At 41.4% G+C, this 21,776-nt stretch overlaps 1 protein-coding gene across 1 annotated transcript; it reads left to right on the top strand.

Annotated features, from left to right (window-relative positions):
• The first annotated feature begins 1,064 nt into the window (after positions 1-1,064).
• Positions 1,065-20,533, top strand: LOC149284392 (aconitate hydratase, mitochondrial-like). Its single transcript, XM_089496777.1, has 17 exons — positions 1,065-1,104; positions 3,744-3,876; positions 4,029-4,287; positions 5,009-5,101; positions 5,887-6,045; positions 7,845-8,100; positions 9,024-9,115; positions 9,419-9,524; positions 9,652-9,809; positions 10,956-11,029; positions 12,958-13,069; positions 13,278-13,400; positions 18,908-19,063; positions 19,218-19,409; positions 19,569-19,701; positions 19,970-20,091; positions 20,399-20,533. Exons 1-17 carry the CDS (start codon positions 1,065-1,067, stop codon positions 20,531-20,533), a joined length of 2,343 nt encoding a protein of 780 aa, XP_089352903.1.
• Positions 20,534-21,776: the final 1,243 nt, after the last annotated feature.

The following is a 21,776-nucleotide window of genomic DNA, read 5'->3' on the forward strand; positions in this document are numbered from 1 at the left end:
TGTATATATATATATATTTATATATCAATGAATAGCGGTAATAATAATAATAATATGATCCCATACCTATCAATGGAATGTAACAAGGAATGTTACATTTTAGATCTTTTTATTTTCCAAACATCCATGAAGGCCAGTGACAGCACATGGAGACCGGAGTCCATACACAGGTACTAGTTGTACCACTGGTGGTCCTGATTTTAAAAATCATGGCACCATAAAGACATTTTGATTTGTGCCACTACTGCCTATCTCCTTGATAAAGATAATGATTTGGTTAGTCTACCTGAACTGAAACACTAGTAGCCATCATGACTAGTTATCTAGTCCCAGCTTCACCACATATCCCCCGCATTCACCAGGTAACAGTGCTTTGTTGGCTAAAAGGCATGTGTTTTGCTTGAACCATTTCTGAAAACAAAAATGATCAGACATTTTGTCTGTAGATCCAGCTACCAGATCCAGGAGAGTGTCCTCTGAAAAAAATAATCTTACACATAGTTCCCGATTCTTTAGTATATCTGCTGCAGCTGTGAGGAATATCAAGGAGACCTGGAATAACAAACTGTATCTAAACTGGATTAACAGTAGGAATTAATAATGTTTGGTTTGAATTCAGCCTGTTATAATGACACACGGGATATTCCTGTTTGTGTCAGGTTTTGTAGTGTTACGAGTAACCCGCGGTACATCTACCCATATTCTGTCACATTACTCCTCTAGTCACCTTCACCTGGTAAAATCACTCAGCAATCACGCGCCACGGAATCCTTTCCGGTGGGTAAACATATCTAGTCAAACGTAAATGTTTTTTTTATTATGTATTGCGTAGCTAGTGTATAATTACGCTAACATTTTTATGTAAACTAAATATGCATTTTATTCTAGACTATAAACTAAGCTGATATTCGTTTACAATTCCACAACGTATTCTTTCGTTTGCTTCCTGTCAGGACTTGGTTACGCACTCAAATTTTTCTCAGGGACCCCGCCCATTCTAGCATCTATAAGAAGCCTTGTCGTGACGTCATGTTCATGTGACCTCATCTTTGTCAGTGAGCAAAATGGTGTCCTACAGTCTCCTAGCTAGCCGGTTACAGGTGAGTATAGAGCGAAATTTAAAGCTCGAGGAAGCACCTTTCAATTTAAATGTAGTGTCGGGTGATGCGTGTTATAGGCCCGTACGGTTGGTGTGCGTTGTCTTTGTGATATGTCGTTTGTGTGTCATACTTCGTTATCACGAGGTCGGTGTGTCTCTGACGGGTGACCCGACTTTCGTCTCCATGGTAACGGAACTATATAACTTCTCCCGGTCTGTACATTATGCCTGTGTTATAAGACGAGCGCTTATTTGTAAGGATGCTCTTTATTGCCGCTACAGTCTGGGTTCAAGGTGACCCTCAAGGTGACCTCAGAATCTGTGGGGGCAGCTTCAGTCTCCGAATAATTTTCTTTTCTTCTGTCTTCATATCCTCCTATGGATATTAAAATCGTGTTTCTGAAATGGTGTTTGATGGCCAGTGCTGTATTTTGCAGGTTATTCTGTATACATTTGGGAATGGTGATATATTTCATGTCTGACTAGTTCTTACTCACTAGATATCAGTATCAACTGTTTACCTGCTGCATTTAGTGCATCCATTTACTGTCCTTAATATCTTACACCATGCCATTATTGCTGCGTAATGTTTCTGCATTTAAATATACAGTCATAACACCACATATGTCGTATGGCCCATCACATTCCATGATCACCTTAACCTGGTAAACTGTAACACACTATGGTTTATTCAGATTGTTGGAAAATATTCTGGGAAAATAACTTGATCCCTTGCATATGTCACATTGGTAAAGATCACCTGGATTAGTTGGCTCTGCAGCGCAGTTTTAAGTGTGAAATAGGTCACTGTTCAAAATGTTGTATAGATCAGAGCAATTCCACAGCTGCTACCTAATCAAGTTTAAAATAACGCTGATCCTTTAACGAATCTGAATGAAGCTTTGTTGGAGTTTTCTTTCTTCAAGTGAAAGTTTGGTAAAGATGGAGTAACGCTGCCATGCATGCCAAAGGCTTCACTGGGAAAAGATTAAAGGGGCGGTTTACCATCCCTGACATCACCCGGGTGCAAATTAATGTACATGCAAATACAGTATTTAATGGAAAAGGGATTTGACTTAAATAATGGTAAAATATCAATTTTTGTTAGTCAATTTTTATTAGTTAAGTCACTGTAATATAGGCACAGAATAAGTAAATACTGTTTTTTTTGGGTTTTTTTTCTATGATTTCTGTGGTGCTTTTTTGTAGTATATAATACATCCTACACTGGATATGATACCCGATTGTGTGTGTATATATATATATATATATATATGATTTCATTTGGCTGCACCACCTTCCTAGAATTCATTCAACCTGCTTTTAACACCTCTAGTCTTATTTTATTTTTTTACTTTTTAAATATTTTTAGAATTTTTGTTTTTACTTTTTTGCAATCATGACTGTTGCTGGTCAGAGTGATCAGCAAGCAGTGTTCCATTGCCATATGTTGCTGATCGCGGTACCTGTGATCAATCTGCAGTGGGAGCTCATCAAAATTCTCTGGCGGGTCTGGACAGACCCTGTGGAAACATTTTTAGTTTGTTTATGGCAGTGCGAGGACTGACATCGCTGACAGAAGATGCATTATCTGCTATTCTAATGTAATTGGTGTGAGCTCTGTTACATTAGATCAGTGAGCAGGAAGCTAGCTCCTGTTGATAGGGGAGACCTCAGCCTGACACCCTGCTCTCCTGTGCACTGGCTGGGAAATGTCCCCTCTGGTGCAAACTCCATAAGACAAACTATTACGTTGTCGGCCACCTAGGGCTTCTGAGGACATAATAATGTATGTTATGAAGGGGTTATGCATACCACTATAACAAACTTATTGATGTCTTGGGCATTGTGATTCTCTAATGCTAATCGTCATGATTAGCATACAGAACAGCAAATGTTTGAGTTGCCACTGTGTAGGCCATGGGGAAAAGAGCCACAATTACGTTTAGGACATATTTTTTATGGTTTTGGTGAACCCTCAAACCCAGCCATGTTTTCCCTATTCTAAAAAGCTTTCTAGATGGAAACAACCAACATCACAGGGAAAACAATGCTTGTAAAGGTTTCCTGAAAGCGTGCAGACAAGAATAGCAATCTTTATGAAGAAAGAAAACTTCTCCCAGAAAGAGATGTCTATTGTACTGGCCAATATGTTGTGCTTTATCAAAGGTTATTGTAACCGATACACTATATTGTTTGAGTTGTGAATATATTCACCATAATGCTAATTGGGCAACTGGTTAAACAGTAAATCTTACTTATAATATTTGTGGATGTGTATAGTTCAAGAGAAACAGACCAGTAATGTGCATTATTCAAAGATGGTCTCAGTTTGGGTCAAAGTGAGATGAATGTTGAGGGTATAGGGGAGGGGCAGAGAAAAAAAAATGGCCATGAGAATAGGACATAAGCAGTGGAGTAAAAAGGCAACTTTATTTGTGTCACTAGTCAGCTGTCGGAAACATTGTCCTTTCAGGATTGATGCCACTTACGAGGCTTGTTTTGCACGTAAGCGGTCATTGCCAGTAAATGTGCTCTTTATGTGCATGTTTTTCTAGATTATTGTATGTGTTGTCCGTAGCTCACGAATGACAAGCTTTATTTTTTTTTTTTTATTTTTTTTTTGGTTTGTAGCACGCACTAGGCCATGGAGCCCGCAGATACCACGTTTCTGCTGCTCTGTGCCAGAGAGCAAAGGTATCTATGAGTCACTTTGAGCCTAACGAATATGTCAGCTATGAAAAACAGGAGAAAAACATCAAGATTGTACAGAAGCGGTAAGAGCTTAAGGCATTACATTTGAAAAACTGTTGAGTTTGGACAGTACCTGAGCAGGTCCAAATACTTAGACTTAAAAGGGGAACATTGTTTGTGGTGATTCACTGTATATATGAGCTTGTTTTCTTTCTATTCTCCCTTGTTATCCCAGCTTGGACCGTCCTCTCACGTTATCTGAGAAAATAGTCTACGGTCACCTTGATGACCCAGTCAAGCAAGAGATAGTTCGTGGTAAAACCTATCTGCGTCTACGGCCTGATCGGGTGGCCATGCAAGATGCAACTGCCCAAATGGCCATGTTGCAATTCATTAGCAGTGGGCTACCTAAGGTAGCAGTGCCTTCCACCATCCACTGTGATCACCTGATTGAGGCCCAGCTCGGTGGTGAAAAGGATCTCAAGAGAGCTAAGGTATGCTGTGTGGACAGGAGTTACTTTCCTGGGGCCATATGTACACCTTTTGTAAATAATGCTTAGCTTAAGAAGCCCTCCACAATGTAAAGTCTGCTTCTAAAGTTTACCTTTACCAGAGTGTTAACATCATCTTGAAGAGAACCTGGGAATAGTTGTGTATAAAATGATTCTGGTTTTTTTTTTTTTTTTTTTTCTTTTAAAAAAGGCTTTGTGACTACCACAAACCATTTAATTGTTCATTTGACAAGGATACTCCATAGATAGTGGCAATAAGACGAATTTTAAAATTTGGCACCGGCATCATATTTTTAATATTGCCCCCAAAATGGTTTGGACTGTAAAGACTTGTCTGTGCAATATATACATCAATATTGTACTGTGTGTGTGCATTACTGATATGTATATCTAGCATTAGATAGTTTTTCTTGCTCTGTTTTTATTCTAATTTAGTCTTGCCTTAAAATTATTGCTTTGTTTGTTTCAATTGATATTTATATATAAAGCTGATGTTCTATTTTCTTTTGGTAAATAAACGGGCATGTGTAGAATAGTTCAGTGACATTCTACCAGTAGGAAAAAGGGAGATTTTATGTATTGATTAAATATATATTTCTCCCATGTTCATAGAAAATGCAGAAATCATGATTTTATTTTAAAACAATGGTTTTATTTCATGAACATAGTTTAGGCCTAGTTCTTCTTTTGTCTCCCACTTCAGGATACAAACAAAGAAGTGTATGACTTCTTGGCTACGGCTGCTGCCAAGTATGGTGTTGGTTTCTGGAAACCAGGCTCCGGCATTATCCATCAGGTGAGACGGACAGATTTACAGATGGTTCCAGCAGTGCTTAATTGTCTGTGGTTTGAGAATATGTCTATAATCTGATGCCTATGTTTATGAAAGCTATAGTTGGAAGGCACTATTTAGTATCGTTAAAAAGCTGTTCTGACTCTTTTGACCACTTTATACCAACGTTTCGTACGTAGAGTTTCTTTGTGCAAAGACTGAAAAGCTGTGTCTTTGTTGAATGTTCACACAGATTAGGCTGTTCAGTTGGATACTATGGCGAGACATTTTCAAACTTTTCTTAACTGCAACTTTTTTTTGTTTTTTTTTACAGTTCAGTTTATTAAAAGACATACATGGTACTGCAAAGATACTGGTACCATGACAGTCAACTGCAACTTTTTACATATAACTCTGTGTATATATATTGTCCTACAAACTCCATAAGGCAAAGGATCACGTTCATGTGATTTATTAGCAGTTTCTAAGTTGCTCAAAGTCACACTTTAGTGAGTAACTTGATCATGCTAAACATAACTCTAGTAGCAGTGTCTCCTTTTTGGTCTTGGCATGCCTTGGTGACTCATTTTGCTTGTAGTCCTTTACAGAACTGTCAGAATTGCACTTATAAAGCCTCACATGAGGACTGAATATTGTTTTGGGTATGATTGTTTACCCCCTCAATACTGATGTGGTTTTGTTTTCAATGTATAAACAAGACGTAGGTGCCATATGCTTCCTGTTGATGATCATACTAATGATGTATATTTAAGGCAACCCTTCATAATACTCATTTCTCTCAATGTTAGATCATTCTCGAGAACTATGCCTACCCTGGTGTTCTTCTGATCGGTACGGACTCTCACACTCCCAATGGAGGAGGTTTGGGAGGTATCTGCATTGGTGTAGGTGGAGCTGACGCTGTAGATGTTATGGCTGGAATACCTTGGGAGCTTAAATGCCCAAAGGTGAGTACCTAAGGTAGAAACAAAAAATGTGATGGCAGATAAGAACAATTTTGTCCCTCTAGTCTGCCATGCTTTTCCTGCTGCAAAGACTTAATCAGTCTTGTCTTAGATTCAGCATAGCTTTAAGCCCATACCATGCACATTTAAATTCCCTCAGCATGTTGACCTCTACCACTTTTAATGGGGTGCTGTTCCATTCACCTCTTAGTAACGTAAAATTCCCTTGCATTGCCCCCTACCCTCTTAGATTATGACCTCTTTTTTTTATAATGCGTATCCTTTGAAATAAACGTTTCTCGTGTACTATATGTTCCTGTAGTTAAAGGTTTTCTATTACATCCCATCTCTTCTTTCCTCTAAGCTGTACATATTGAGATTCCTTAGACTTTTTATCCTGCAAACCACTTACCATTTTAGTAGCCCTGAACCCTCTTCAATATGTCAATATCTTTCTGTAGATGTGATCTCTAGAACTGATTACTGAAGACTCTATTTCTGCTACTAATGCCTCTAGAATACAATCCCGCACACTCCTCGCTTTATTGCATTGCCTGCTTGTCAGAAATAACTTCTCCCAAGTACCTTGGCTTCCAAAACCTATATTCTGCCTTGGGATTTTTACACTTATCGTCAAACTGTAGCTACCACACTTTAGACCGGTCTTCTAATTTACTTAAATCATTTGGTTTGTTCCACTAGAAATATCTAACCTGTTGAAGACCTTTTTGTAATGTCTGGAGAAAGACATACCCAACCACTAAAACCTTTGTAACATCGCTAATAAAAATGCTATACTACCAATACTGATCCCTGAGGTACCAAGCTAGTAACTTTTCTCTGAATATACATTATTAAATACAACCTTTTATCGCCAGCCACTCAACCATTGCTTTATCCATTCAAAACTCCTGTGGGACTTGATCCATTATTTTTTTTATTTTTTTTTGCTGGTTAATGATTTCATGTATAGAAGGAAAAATGCTATCCAATTTTAAATGGCTGCATGTGAAAAGTAATTGCTGCCTCAGTTACTCAATCAACCAATTAGTCAAATGTAATTGTTAATTTGGTTCAATTCACTAGACACACCACAAGAATACTTCCAGTTCTGTTTAATCTAAATAGAACTAGTCTTGCTAAATGGTCTCAAAGCAGCACACGATTTTAGATCTTTAGAAATTTAAGAACAGATGAGAAACCAAGTCATTAATGTCTGTGTGGTAAGGGATAGAAAGCCATTGATAAAGTTAGCGCATCAACAACTCAGTCCAGGTCCTTTCGTGACCTCCTGGGTAACATGTAAAGAACTCTAATGTGCCTCATGTCAGTCGGTGTTCCTCATGCCACAATAAGAAAGAGACCGCGATAATAGCACAGGGAGCTAGGCGAAAGCTGCTGCCGACTAACGCTCACATAAGCTAAAAACCTTCTAGATGACACCAAAGACTTTTTGGGGTAATATTCTGTGGACTGACGAAAAAATTATGCAGTTTCTGCCACCAAGGGTGCCTCAACAAGCTGTTAGGTTTAGGTAGGGAATTGCGTCATCACATTTGTTCTGTACGTTGAATAAATTCAATCATTTAAAGGCTGCATTTTGTGCTTACTCTTACACTGCCTTTTTCTTATATTAAAATTAGTTGGATGACATGAAATATTTTAAGTGTGACACGAGCAAAAATCTGCAACGGGCAAATACTTTTTTTGCAGCATTGTACGTCATGGTAACTTTTCTGTCTAAAGTACCTCCCAGCATTAACATGTGACATACGGGTTGACTCGTATATCTTTATATCTAGGTAATTGGTGTGAAGTTGACGGGCAAGTTGTCTGGCTGGACTTCCCCTAAAGATGTCATACTAAAAGTGGCAGGAATCTTGACAGTAAAGGGTGGCACAGGAGCCATTGTAGAGTATACTGGGCCCGGGGTGGACTCTATCTCCTGCACAGGAATGGCCACCATCTGTAACATGGGAGCTGAAATTGGAGCCACAACCTCAGTGTTCCCATATGGGCAGCGCATGAAAAAATACCTAGAGAAGACTGGGCGAGCAGGTATTTGCAGTCTCTTGTATGATGTGAATCAACTTTTTATTATTTTTTTATTAATGTGTTGTATATTCTAGCCTGCTCTTAAGTACACAAAGTAAACTTTTTCTTCATTTGCATAGACAAGATTATTCTCCTGCACTGGCTCTTTCAACAATTTACTTTCGGTAGCTAACTGAAGAAATTGCTATTTTATTATGAATGAAAATGTTTTGTTCCCCTCATTCTATGAACAAATGTCACTTGACTCCACTCTATATTGCAGTGGCATTGAGCTTTAAAAACATTGTCCCCTCAGTGTCCTTAAAGTTTATGATGCTTTTATATGGGAGAGTTGCACTTCTAAAAAAAATAAATAAAAAAAAATCAATCAGATACACATGAATAAAGTTGTGTAACGATACTGCAAAAATCAACAGAGTTCTCAGAAATTGTATTCTGCATAATGTTTTACATTTGCATTAATGTCCGTGCCAGGTAGTTAAGAAATTTCAAATGTTTGTGTGCCAAAAGAATAAATTAACTTTGCCCTGTAGCTGCTTATTAGCCAAAGGATTGGAGTATGGATGTTACCTCGCTGTTCGGAACTCTGCAGCCGCTAACCTTATTTTTGTTCATAATGTTCTTGGGCTTTTTTTTTTTTTTTCTTTTCTGGAAGAGATTGCCTCGACTTGTACTGCTCAAGTGGTAGAATGTTTTGCTACTTCAGTATGTACCTGGTCATCTTATGTTCATCAAAATATCAAATTCTTATTTTGGCCTCTTAGAAAAAAAGTTCTCCTTTGTTAGACCGAATGTAAGATTAGCATAATTAGGTAAACTGCATAGCACTATTTTGTTCCAATTTACATCTGGTTGTTTTGCTAAAATAGTTTAAATTTCACATTTGTCTTCCCCTTGTCCAAAATGACTTTTATTTCATGTTTCAGAGATTGCATCTCTGGCAGATGAGTTCAAAAGTAACTTGGTACCGGACGAGGGGTGTGAATACGATCAGGTGATTGAAATTAACCTTGATGAGGTGAGTCTTTGATTACTATTTTTTTTTTTTTTTTTCTTCCTTTCATCCTCTCTAAGAAAGCAGAAAACGATTCTTAGCTTAGTTATGTCGGTTAAGAAAGCCATGCTAATTGGCATACATAAAGCAGGTTCTGAAAAGCGTACTGAGCTTTTGAAATGTAGCACTTAACTACACCAACCCCCAAAAATCAACTGTCTGTTTCACCTGAACAATGATGATGTATTTGATTTAACATGGTGTCCTAGGATTTTTTTTAGTTTTTTTTTTTTTTTTTTTCTCATCAACCTTCATGTCTCTTAACAGCTGAAACCACACATCAATGGTCCGTTTACTCCTGATCTTGCTAACCCAGTGTCAGAGGTAGGAGCCATTGCAGAACAAAAGGGCTGGCCTCTGGATATCAGAGTTGGTAAGTTTGTTCAGGAATTTCTAAGGGAATAGCAATGGCATTTTATATCATAGCAAAACATTTAAGAATGTTTAGCACATGTAAGAACCACTGCCAGGGTAAGTAAGATCCATCTACTTCCTCCTAGGTCTCATTGGAAGCTGCACCAATTCAAGTTATGAAGATATGGGACGAGCTGCAGCTGTGGCCAAACAGGCTCTGGCACATGGTCTCAAATGCAAGTCTCTATTTACCATTACCCCAGGATCTGAACAAATCCGTGCCACCATAGAGAGAGATGGTTATGTGAGTATTGTGTGAAATTACCAGATAGTAATTTGAATTATTATTTTCTTTTATTTATATAGCGCCAACAATTTACGCAGCACTTATGTATTGTATTAAGTTCAAAGGGTATGACAAGACGAGAATTGACAGACTAAGACAAACCGATACATTACGTGGAGAGAGCCCTGCTCGCAAGCTTACAATCTTGAGGGAGTGACAAACATAAGGCACAGAGAAAGGGTGAGAGGTAGTGTGGTGGTTGTCTCAATGACAAGGAAGTTCTAGCAGCTAAGGTGGAATGCTTCTCTGAAGAAGTGGGTTTTAGATTCCAAAAAGTCAGTTGTTGTGGGGAAAATGGAGGAGTGTATTGCAGGCTTTGAGGGCTGTAATAGAGAGTGTTAAATAGTGTTAAAGTGGACGGGGGCAGTAAGAGGGCAGATATAGGAGATAAGGGGTTAGTGGAGCAGAAAGATAGAAAGTAAAATATAACACACTTGTAGTGACAGGCATCACATAAATTTTACCAACTAAAAACAATCGGTGATTGTGATCAATTATCAATTATATTGATAAAAAAAAAAATCTATATATATATAATATAATAATTTTATGGAAACTACACAGTAGAGGATTGCATTGGGAGGCGGGTCCTGTGCCAGAAAACTTGCGGGTGGTCTTGCTGGGATTGTGGGTGGGAACGGGCAGTCAGACACTGTACCTGCGGGTCCCGGTAATCCTGTGCAGTCCCGCAAGGCTGCCTTCTCGCTGCTCCCTTACAGTGTCCTCTCTTGCTCAACCCAGGAACAAAACTGAGTCACGCCATGTGACGTCACTTCCCGTGACTCCGCCTTGTTCCTGGGCGGAGCAAGAGAAGAGACACTGTGAGGGAGCTACTCAAGGGCACTTCAGGTAAGGAGGTGGGCGGGATTGGCACACACATTGCGGGAGCAGGCAGCATTGGGCCAAAAATCACCGGGAGCAGGATTAAAAAAACAGTCCCGCGCAGGGCTCTACATCACAGTTCAATCTACACTGTGCTTGCACGTAATAAGCGATAAGTATTATACACATAGGACTGGAAGATTAGAATTAAAAGTATTGTCAAACTGACACACCAGAGGAAGAAAATGCCCTTTCAGGATGTTAACCTCTTCTTTTTGACAGTCAGCAGTTCTGCGTGATGTGGGAGGTGTTGTACTTGCAAACGCCTGTGGACCTTGCATTGGACAGTGGGACAGGTACACTTGATTTTACTAACCACTCATTCTAAAATAGATCTGGCATGGGCTAACATTGCTAGCGATGCATGTGATCTCTGTTCTATAATGGCACTTTGTGTCACAGCACCATAGTTCCTGAATGGAAGTTCAGGCTTTCTCTACCTGACTACATCCAGGATCCATCACTGTAGTGGGAACCCTGCTGTTAAATCCTTGCTTATGATCACACATAGTATGAACAGGAAAGCAGACTTGCCAAGAGCAACATAAAAGGGAGAAATAAAGTGTAATCAACCTTTTTGTTCTATTTCAGTATTTTTATACTCGGATGTTGCTAGATTTCAGCAGTGATAATTATTCTGTTTTGTCATTCCAAACTAGGGCTGCAACTAACTATTTTAATAATCGATTAGTTGGCCGATTTATTTTTTCGATTAATCGGATAAAAAAATGCAATTTTGTAAAATTTAAAATGTAATAAAAAACGGACAATTTACACTTTCAGCTCTTTATTGCAATGGCCTCTCTATTCACCTTCTTATTTTTCTGACATAATAATAAAAGCTACAAGAACCCAAACAGTGTGTCTCAAACTAGGTTTTAATACAAACTAGGTTTTTTAATAAAAACTGAGGAAAAAAAGCCTTGTTTATATTTTCTTATTTACCAAACTGCCCCCATATATGCCTTATACCTCTTATATGCCAGATTCCACTGTGCCCCCGATATGCCTTATACTCCTTATATGCCAGTGATATGTAACTGAGCCCCCTGATATACCTTTTACCCCCAGATGTTTTATACCCCCCTGATATGCCTAATATCGATATGCCTTATACCCCTTATATGCCCTGAAATTCATAGTACCCCCCCACAGACCACTATAACTCACCCATACACCACTCTGGCTCCTCCCCCTCCCATACACCACTCTGGGTCCTCCCCCTCCCATACACCACTCTGGGTCCTCCCCCCTCCCATACTCTACTCTGGGTCCTCCCCCCTCCCATGCTCTACTCTGGCTCCTGTCCGCAACGGAGGTTCACAAGACACCAGGGAGCCGGGTAGAGAGGCAGAGTGGCCTATGGGAGGGTGGCTCCCATACACCGCTCTGCCTCTGTACCCGGCTCCGTTGCTGACAGGCACTTTCACTGCAGCTTCATAGAAGCCTCAGCGTAAGTGAAGGGCAGTAACGGAGGCTGTCTGTGCGCAGACCCCTACCGGCTGACAGAGAATCATCCTCTCTGTCAGTCGGTAGGGGTCTGCGCGATGCGCACAGACAGCCTCCGTTACTGCCCTTCACTTACGCTGAGGCTTCTATGAAGCTGCAGTGAAAGTGTCTGTCAGCAACGGAGGTTCACAAAGCACCAGGGAGTCGGGAGAGAAGCAGAGTGATGTATGGGAGGGGGGAGGAGTCAGAGGGGTGTATGAAGTAGAGGGGAGAGGCGGAAGTTGTCTGTGCGCATCGCACGGACACCCACCGGCCGACAGTGAGGGGAATCCAGGTCCCCTGCAGCGTTGCGGGGGATCTGGATTCTAGCGTTATAATCCGATCTCTGAGGCCGGATTATATAAGGAGAGGAGTTTTTCAGAGCATTTGCTCTGAAAAAAACCTCTTATTATAATCGATAAAAATCGATTCGACTAATAGACAACGATTTTCATTATAGATTTTATCGATTAGTTGTTTCAGCCCTATTCCAAACCCATGAGCACTAAGTCCACAGTACTGGTATGACATTCTTGTAGCACAAAGCGGTGTGCTTCTACTACTTCCATGTAAATGCAAGTCTGTATCGGGTGTTTTCAAACTAGTTAACATACTTCGATTTTTATCTTTGCGGGTAATCAGCAGTATGTAGTTTAAAATGTGTCAATTATATATGTGTACATTAAATAAGAAAATGGTTAAGGTTACTTTTGCAACACTACCCAATCTCTTGTAGGAAGGATATTAAAAAGGGCGAGAAGAACACAATTGTTACGTCCTATAACAGGAACTTCACGGGGAGGAATGATGCCAACCCAGAGACTCATGCCTTTGTCACATCACCTGAGGTATTGATGAAATATTTGATTAATAACTGCAAGCTGTGGGAGTAGTTTGTATAACAATGTTTAATTTCCGTATACACTGGTTATAGGCTTATGCTGCATTTTTACTGCAGGAGTCTATATTTTGGCTGGGACTGGGGAAAGCTGGACTAGAAATGGATCTAATAGGATTTTTTTTCTTCATAATTAAAAAAAACAAACAACAAAACAGATTGTCACGGCCTTATCAATTGCTGGAACCTTGAAGTTTGACCCAGAGAAGGATTTTCTCACTGGTGCAGATGGTCAAAAATTCAAGCTGGAGCCTCCAGATGCGGATGAGCTGCCCAAATCGGTAATTATTATTCACTCTTAACTTTCATCAGATCCTTTTGACATTGGAACAATTGACCACTGTAAATAGTTTGCATTTTATGGCATTTACAGAATCTGTATTTAATACTTTCACCCCAAATATAACTTTACAATATTTTTCCATACCTGCCTAAAACTTTTGTGCCGTACTGTTGGTGTGTGCATGTATACACACACTTACTTTGGCTTTTTACATGTATGTGTTTAATTTACATGGATATGTAACTTTTCCTGGCATACAGTGGCAGTACGAGTGGGTAATGTCCTTTCCTTAGGGACAAGCTGAATCTAAAGAAATAAAAACAATTAAATGCCCCGGAGCCCCTCCTCCTTACCCATAAAGCCGGGGCCGACCGGAGGAAGCCAGTTCTTTTCTTGTCCCTTTCAGGGACGGACAGGTTGAATCGTCGGTCCGGACAGGAGTCCGGCATCTTCAGTTGCTGGTGAGGCGCACGGGTTGCTGCCTGGGGGTTTCGTGAGCCTCCGATTGCTCCCCGGGTGGTGAGCAGAGAGAGGTCTTCCCTCCGTAGCGGTTCGAGTTACGGAGGATGTATTTTTGTCTTCCTTTTGTGTACTAGGAAGTGGGAGCATGCGCAGTCTGGTGGAACGCACGCCCGGGTGTCGTTGCGTTCCACTGAAGATCCGATCGCGCTACTGAGCATGCGCGAGTCGGATCTTCCGGAGGGCGGCAATTTTAAAAAAAAATTGCAGATAAGCGCTTTGCCTGTCTGACTGCTGGAGCTTTCGTCAGTACAGTGCAGCCGTGTCATCAGCCCCCCCACACGGTTCAGAGGTGGTTAAGGTAAGATATTTCTTTATCTTGGCTTTTTCCTATCCTCTTCCCTCCTAAAAAAATTTTCTTTTAATACGCTTTTTTCCTTTTTATCAGATGTCTAGTCCGGTCCCATCAGAGAATCCGGATAAGGATAAAAGACCTGCTTCCGCTCCCAAAAAAGCCACTTCCAAAGCTAAACATTTAACATGTTCTGAGTGTTCTACTCCACTGCCTGATGGCTGCAGAAAAAAATTGTGCAACACCTGCTCTGCTGAACAGCTTGCTTCTGAGAAGCGTAAAGACCTGCAATCTTTCCTTGGGTGGTTTCAGGAAAATTTGGCTCAGACATTTGAGGCATTTCAATTCTCGGCAGCTCAAACTCAGGAGAAAGTCAAGATTGGTTCTACACACAAGCGCAAAAGATCGAGATCTTTCTCTCAATCAGACCTTTCCTCGGGTGAGATTTCCAGGTCCTCTAATTCATCATCAAGTGATAGTTCGGAGGATGAAATGGTTTTTCCCTCCCATGACCTCCGCAAGTTCACCAAAGAGGTGACTCGTATGCTCCTAGAAGATGATGTAGGAAGAGTTAAAGGTTTTCCTGTACTTCCTAAGGTGGATGACCTTATTGCCAGGGAATGGAAGCACCCTGGAAAGCGAGCTTTTATTTCAAAGCAATTTAAGCAGCTGTTCAGGCTTCAAGGGGAATATTCCTGGGAGGATCCCCCCAAAGTGGACGTACAAGTGGCACAACTCTCCAAAAAGACTACTCTCCCTATTGGTGAGGTGGCTGGGCTCAAAGACCCTATGGACAGGAGGGCAGAGACTTCATGCAGGCGTATTTTCCAGGCGGCAGGAGCCCAATGTAAGGTGGCGGTGTCCGGTGCAGCAGTGGCTAGGGCCCAGCACATTTGGCTTCAAGTGTTGCAAGATCGTCTTGCGGATGATTCTGATTCTGAGATTAATAGGCTGTTTAAGAACTTAAAGCTTTCTAACAGTTTTTTTGTGGATTCGGCTCAGGAATCCCTTAAGCTATCAGCCAAGAACATGGCTTTGTCTTCGGTATCTTGCAGAGCCCTGTGGTTACGGTCCTGGGCGGCTGATCCGCTTCTAAATCTGCGCTCTGTGACTTACCTTTAGAGAGTAAGAAGTTGTTTGGTGCTCCTTTGGAAGATCTTATTAAGCAGATTTCGGATACGAAAAGAGCCTTACCTCAGGATAGAAGACCAAGGTGGAACCGCAGATATCCATATAGGAACCCGAGGCCCTTTTTCCAATCCACTAGATCTCAGAATTTTCGTGGGCCCTTTGGAGATAAGAAATTCCAAGACCGGCCGAAAAGGCAGGACAAAAGAAAATTCTGACAAAGTAGGGGGTCGCCTTCGGCACTTCAGACTCTCCTGGGAACAGACCACCCAAAATCCGTGGATTCGTCGGATTGTTTCGGAGGGTTACAGGATAGAGTTTTTTCATCCCCCGGTCCACCAGTTCCTGATTTCGTCTTACCCCTTGGTAAAAAAGAATTTGACGCTTTTTTCAGAAAGCATGAAGCTTTTGGGAAAGGGAGTTATAGAAAAGGTTCCTGTTCACCAAAAATTCAAAGGAGTCTATTCCCGGTTGTTTCTAGTGCCGAAGCCGGATGGCTCCCTGCGTCCGGTTCTGGACCTAAAGTCTGTAAACCGCTGTATCCCCTACCAGCATTTTCGGATGGAGAGTATCACCTCAGTCACACAGGTGCTAAAGGAGGGAGATTTTATGGTCATGTCCCGATAGCCGAGGCGTCCAGGAAGTTTCTGAGGTTTGCCTTGCGGGTCAATCAGAGGGTGCATCATTTTCAATTCAAGGCCCTTCCATTCGGTCTGGCATCAGCCCCAAGGGTTTTCACAAAGATCCTTTGTCCTTTGACAGCTCACCTCAGAACAGAATATTTCGATCATTCCTTACCTGGACGATTGGCTGATCATGGCGTCCTCCCTGGAGAAGCTTTTATTAGACCTTTCCACAACTATGAAGTTCTTGGAAATACACGGCTGGTTAATAAACAAGCAAAAATCTTGCCTCATTCCTGCTTCCAGGACTCTTTTCTTAGGGTTTTTGGTGGACTCAATGTCCCTTTGCGTTTATCTCCCGCGTTCCAAGCGGCTCAAGATAAAACAAGAGATCTCAACACTGCAAAGAGGTCCAACTTGCTCTGTCAGGAAGACTATGAGCGTCCTGGGTCTGCTAACCGCTGCCATCCCGGCGGTACCTTGGGCAAGGTGTCAGCTTCGTCCCTTGCAGTGGCAGATTCTCTCAAACTGGTCCAAGCAAGAAGAAGATCTAGACACTTCCTTCGCAATAAGTGCCCAGGTCCTCTCCCAATTGAATTGGTGGAAACAGTCGTCCCATCTCGGCAGAGGGTTTTCTTTCCGACCCAGAAATTGGATAATTATCACCACAGATGCCTCCGGCCGAGGATGGGGAGCCCATTTGGGTTCCCTTTTTCGAAGGGGAGATTGGGCTCCAGTAGATGCTGTCCGCTCGTCAAATTTCCAAGAGCTAAAGGCAGTTCTTCAGGCTCTCCTGGCCTTCAGGCCCTTCATAGAGGGTCAGGCGGTAAAAATCCAATCAGACAACGCAACGGCCGTCGCATATCTCAACAAACAAGGTGGAACGCGGACACGGAGTCTTCAGATCCTGTGTGCAGTAATTATGGAGTGGTCCCAACTTCATTTGACGGATATTTCAGCAACCCATATCAGAGGCCGCTACAATTTAATCGCGATTTAAGCAGGGCAAAATGGTCACAGACAGAATGGTCCTTGACCCCACAAACCTTCTCCACTTTGGTGGCACGCTTCGGTCTCCCGGATGTGGATTTGATGGCGACTCGAAAAAACCACAAGGTCCCGGTGTTCGCGTCCCTCAACAGATGGGATTTGCCTCATTTTCTGGACGGTCTTTCCATGGTTTGGAATTTCCGGTTGGCCTACATCTTCCCGCCAGTGGCTTTGATTCCTCGCGTCCTTCTAAAAGTTCGCTACGACAAGGCCAGGGTCTTGGCCATCCTTCCGTACTGGCCCAACAGTTTGGTTTGTCCTCCTCGAGCAGTTGACCATCACCTATTGGGAGCTGCCAATTTCACCACAGCTACTGGAGAACGTCAACCTTCGCCCGGAACTTCTTCAGGTGTTCCGTCTGACAGCCTGGCTGTTGCAAGGCTGATATTGAGTAACCAAGGTTTGGACGACGACATCTCAGACTTTTTGTTGACATCGGTCAGAAGTTCAACGTCCAGGATTTATTTTCGGGTGTGGACCAAGTTCCTCCTGTGGTGCTCCACCAGGCACCTTACGACTTTTCCTCCGTCCATCAACTCAGTCATTCGTTTTTTACAGGAGGGTCTGTCTTTGGGCCTTAGTGTCTCGACCCTTAAAGGGCAAATCTCGGCCCTTAGTCATTTTTTTCTTTCTGATCTGGCCTCACACATTCTTATTCGGCGCTTCTTTAAGGCCGCCACTATTCGACGTCCTCCTAGGAGGTCTTTTTTTCCATCATGGGATCTTTCCGTTGTGCTTCGGGCTTTATGTTCAGCGCCCTTCGAACCTCTGGAGGAAGTATCCATGAAGCTTCTCTCGCTGAAAACGGTTTTTCTTGTGGCTATTACCTCGGCTAGGAGAGTTGGGGAGATCCAGGCTCTGTCTTCCTCTCCCGAGTTCAGTTTTTCATGATGATAAAGTTGTTCTACATGTTAAACCTTCGTTTCTCCCTAAAGTCATTTCCAGGACCAGTATTAGTCAGCCCTTGGTTCTTCCTACTTTTTTCCGTGTCCTTCCTCTCCTGAGGAATTGGTTTGGCACACGTTAGACGTCAAAAGGGCTTTGGAGATTTATATTGCTCGGACCTCCTCCATCCGTTCCTCAGACCATCTTTTTGTCAATTTTTTTGGGCGGTCTGCCGGTAGAGCGGCCTCCAAATCTTCTATTTCCAGATGGCTGGTGGACGCCATCCGTATGGCCTACCACTCCTCTGGTCTCACTCTACAATGGCCCATTAGGGCCCATTCCACAAGGGCCATGGCGGCCTCCTGGGCAGAAAAGGCTGCTACCTGGTCCTCATTCTCCACCTTCATTCACCATTATCGGCTAGACATCTTCTCCTCCTCTGCGGCGGATTTTGGGCGTAAGGTGCTCCAGGCGGTGGTCTCCTCATATGTGCCCCCCCAGTTCTGGGATCTTGCTACATCCCACTCGTACTGCCACTGTATGCCAGGAAAAACGGAAATTTTTTTACTCACCGTAAATTCCTTTTTCCTTAATACAGTGGCAGTACTGGTTTCCCTCCCTTCTTATGATAGAATAAATTATTTTTTGGCAAGCAATATTGTGTCTGTCTTGTTACTTACTGGCGTCCTCCGGTCGGCCCCGGCTTTATGGGTAAGGAGGAGGGGCTCCGGGGCATTTAATTGTTTTTATTTCTTTAGATTCAGCTTGTCCCTAAGGAAAGGACATTACCCACTCGTACTGCCACTGTATTAAGGAAAAAGGAATTTACGGTGAGTAAAAAAATTTCCGTTTTTGTAATATCAATGTCCTGTTTCTCACGGATTACAAAATCGGTGAACCATGCTATGTTAACACTGTAGTTCTATAATTAAAATATACATTTTTTTTCCAAAAGATGGATTACACTGAATACAAGCATCTTTGATTTACCTTTATCCCAATCTGCAGAGCTTTGACCCTGGCCAAGATACCTACCAGTACCCACCCAAAAAAGGGAGCAGCCAGGCAGTGGAAGTCAATCCCTCCAGTCAGCGCCTGCAATTACTGGAACCTTTCGATAAGTGGGATGGAAAGGACCTGGAGAACATGCAGATTCTCATAAAGGTAATGAAATGCAAATTTTTTTGTGATGCTTATGTGTAGCAAAAAATAGAATATGTAGATACTCCAAGATAAAAATGTAACTTTAAAGTTTCTTTGCATTTTATACTTTTCTTGGGTAAGTTCAGCAACGATATAACACAATTCTTTATTATAGGTCAAGGGAAAGTGTACAACTGACCACATCTCTGCAGCTGGTCCCTGGCTGAAGTTCAGAGGACACTTGGATAACATTTCAAACAACCTTCTCATTGGTGCCATCAACATAGAGAATGAGAAAGCTAATTGTGTGAAGAATTGCATGACACAGGAGTATGGCGCTGTGCCAGACACTGCTCGCTATTACAAGGTAATTCTATACGGACATGGACAGTACTACCAATTTGACAGTTTTTTTGTTTTTTTGGTTTAGTTTTTTGGTTTTGTGGTTTGTTTTTTTTTATTATATAAATTTTGATTCTTTACTTTTTATGAGGAAAATGACTAGTGTATGCCCCCCTCTTCCCAGGCACATGGACTTAAATGGGTGGTGATTGGAGATGAGAACTACGGGGAGGGATCAAGCAGAGAACACGCAGCGTTGGAACCACGGCATTTAGGGGGCAGAGCAATCATCACAAAGAGCTTTGCTAGAATTCATGGTGAGCAGCTAATTGCAGCATAGGAAACTTTGATTTTTGAAGCCAGATGCATAATCCTGAAAATGTTATGGCAGAGATTTAGCTGGAGTTCACTGTTATCTGCTCTTCAATATATGCAAGAGGCCCTGTGACCTTTTTTTTGTGTACATTAAATTAGAGTACTTTAATATGGATAGTTCTTTAGTTGTGTGTAACAGTAAGTTAAACACATTATAAATCAATACTCTGAATATAAGAACATTTTCAAACGGATTACTTTAACTTTCAGAAACAAATCTGAAGAAGCAGGGACTTCTGCCCCTCACATTTTCTGATCCAGCCGACTATGATAAGATTCATCCCGAGGACAAGATTTCAATTGTTGGACTGAAGGACCTTGCACCAGGAAAGGTAACCACAAAGATAACTAGTCTCAATCTGTAATATGGGTTATGGCCACAACCTAAATTAGATTTTTGTAACCAGAGTTTGGAGAACTGGCTCTGTCTAGGTTCTTGCACATGTGGAGGCAGTGTTTTTAGTTGGTTCCTCTCCAGTGCTCATTCTTTTCTTGTCCTGAAGAGACTAGGTCATCTTGACCACAATTTTAGATTATCCCCAGTGTACAAGTGTTTTTTTCTGAATGAAAACTTACAATTGCTGTTATCAGCACTGTTCAAGAGAACATAATTTTTTTTTTTTTCTTCTCGTCCTACAGCCCCTTAAATGTGTAATCACTCATCAAAATGGCAGCCAAGAGAACATAATGCTGAATCACACTTTCAACGAGACACAGATTGAATGGTTCCAGGCCGGCAGTGCTCTTAACCGCATGAAAGAGCTTCAGAAATAAGAACACCACATTTGGATCTTTGTTTTTGCTATTAACATAGCACTCATTCCCAGAAATATCCGCTATTGTCGTAACAACTTCTGGCTAGAGCACTTAAAGTTCCCCAACCGTCCTTGGGTTAATAAAGAAAAATAATTATCTGTGTATATTTTTAAAGACTAATGTTGCCTCTGCTCCTAAGTGATACCGCCTTCCATCAGTTGATTTCCATTATTTTTGTATTTATTGCCAGTTTCTGTGGAAGCTGACCTGGTTAAATTATACTTCAGTCTGAGAAGGGTAAAATTAAAAATGCTGCATTATAAAAATGGACACTAAGTGGGGAAACTATAACTTGGCTTTATGTGCAGGTTAGGTTTTGAATGTGTCCTACCCACTTGTCAATGATCATCAGTTCCAAGGATATTTGGGGCTTTATTCCTGCAACCTCTTGTTCTCCGATGTCAATGAATAGGCTTTGCATTCAGCTTCAAATTACGTTTTTGGTATACAAAGGGACATGGCAAAATGTGTGTGCAAACTAATTTTGGTATACATATAAAAGCAAGTTTATATAAACCCATTGGTGGTGCCCTTTGAAAGAAAAAGATCTGTGAACTAACTAATCAAAATAAAATTTCTGTGAATGGATATTCATGTTTGTACAGTAGCTTTCTGTGTAGAAACCAGGTTTTGTTTTTTTTCACACAAAAGGTTAGCTTTTATGTAATTATCTGGTTTGTTTTACTCTAACCCGTTGTAGTGCAGATAGTCACATTTCTCAAAATTCTGGGTAAGTCTTCAATCATGTCTCTTCTGTTTACATGGCGGGTGTGTACCTAAATTGATGCATGTAAACTCTGCTTTCAAACTTGGATGAACAATTTTTGGAAGTGGACTAAAATACATATACAAATACGTATATGGAGACTCTACCAGACACACAACTCAGGCCTACTGCTGGTGTTTCGTGTCATCTGTGTAGTCCCTATTGGTTTATATAACGTTGGTAAAATATAGATCTGGGTGTGGCTAGAGATGTGATTTATCTGGACGTTGCTAAGGCATTTGATATGGTTCCACATAAAGTTACTCTACACATTTACAGAAATAGGCTTAGGGGAAAATGTCTATTTGGATGAAAAATTGGCTAAAAGATAGAATGCAGAGAGTTGTTGTGAATGGATGTTTCTCAGACTGTACACAGGTATTAAGTGGGGTGCCTCAAGGTTCTGTCCTGGGTCCTCTTTAATTTGTTTATAAA

Source organism: Sceloporus occidentalis, unplaced genomic scaffold (genome assembly GCF_023333645.1).
Source record: "Sceloporus occidentalis isolate IW3139 unplaced genomic scaffold, rSceOcc1.0.p SCAF_94, whole genome shotgun sequence".
Taxonomy (NCBI): Eukaryota; Metazoa; Chordata; class Lepidosauria; order Squamata; family Phrynosomatidae; genus Sceloporus; species Sceloporus occidentalis.

Excerpts from the sequence above, each read along its gene's own strand:
- LOC149284392 (XM_089496777.1), top strand. The coding sequence starts at position 1,065 with ATGGTGTCCTACAGTCTCCTAGCTAGCCGGTTACAGGTGA. Across the intron at positions 13,070-13,277 it reads CCTTTGTCACATCACCTGAG|ATTGTCACGGCCTTATCAAT; the intron begins GTATTGATGAAA and ends ACAACAAAACAG. Across the intron at positions 19,410-19,568 it reads ACACTGCTCGCTATTACAAG|GCACATGGACTTAAATGGGT; the intron begins GTAATTCTATAC and ends CCCTCTTCCCAG.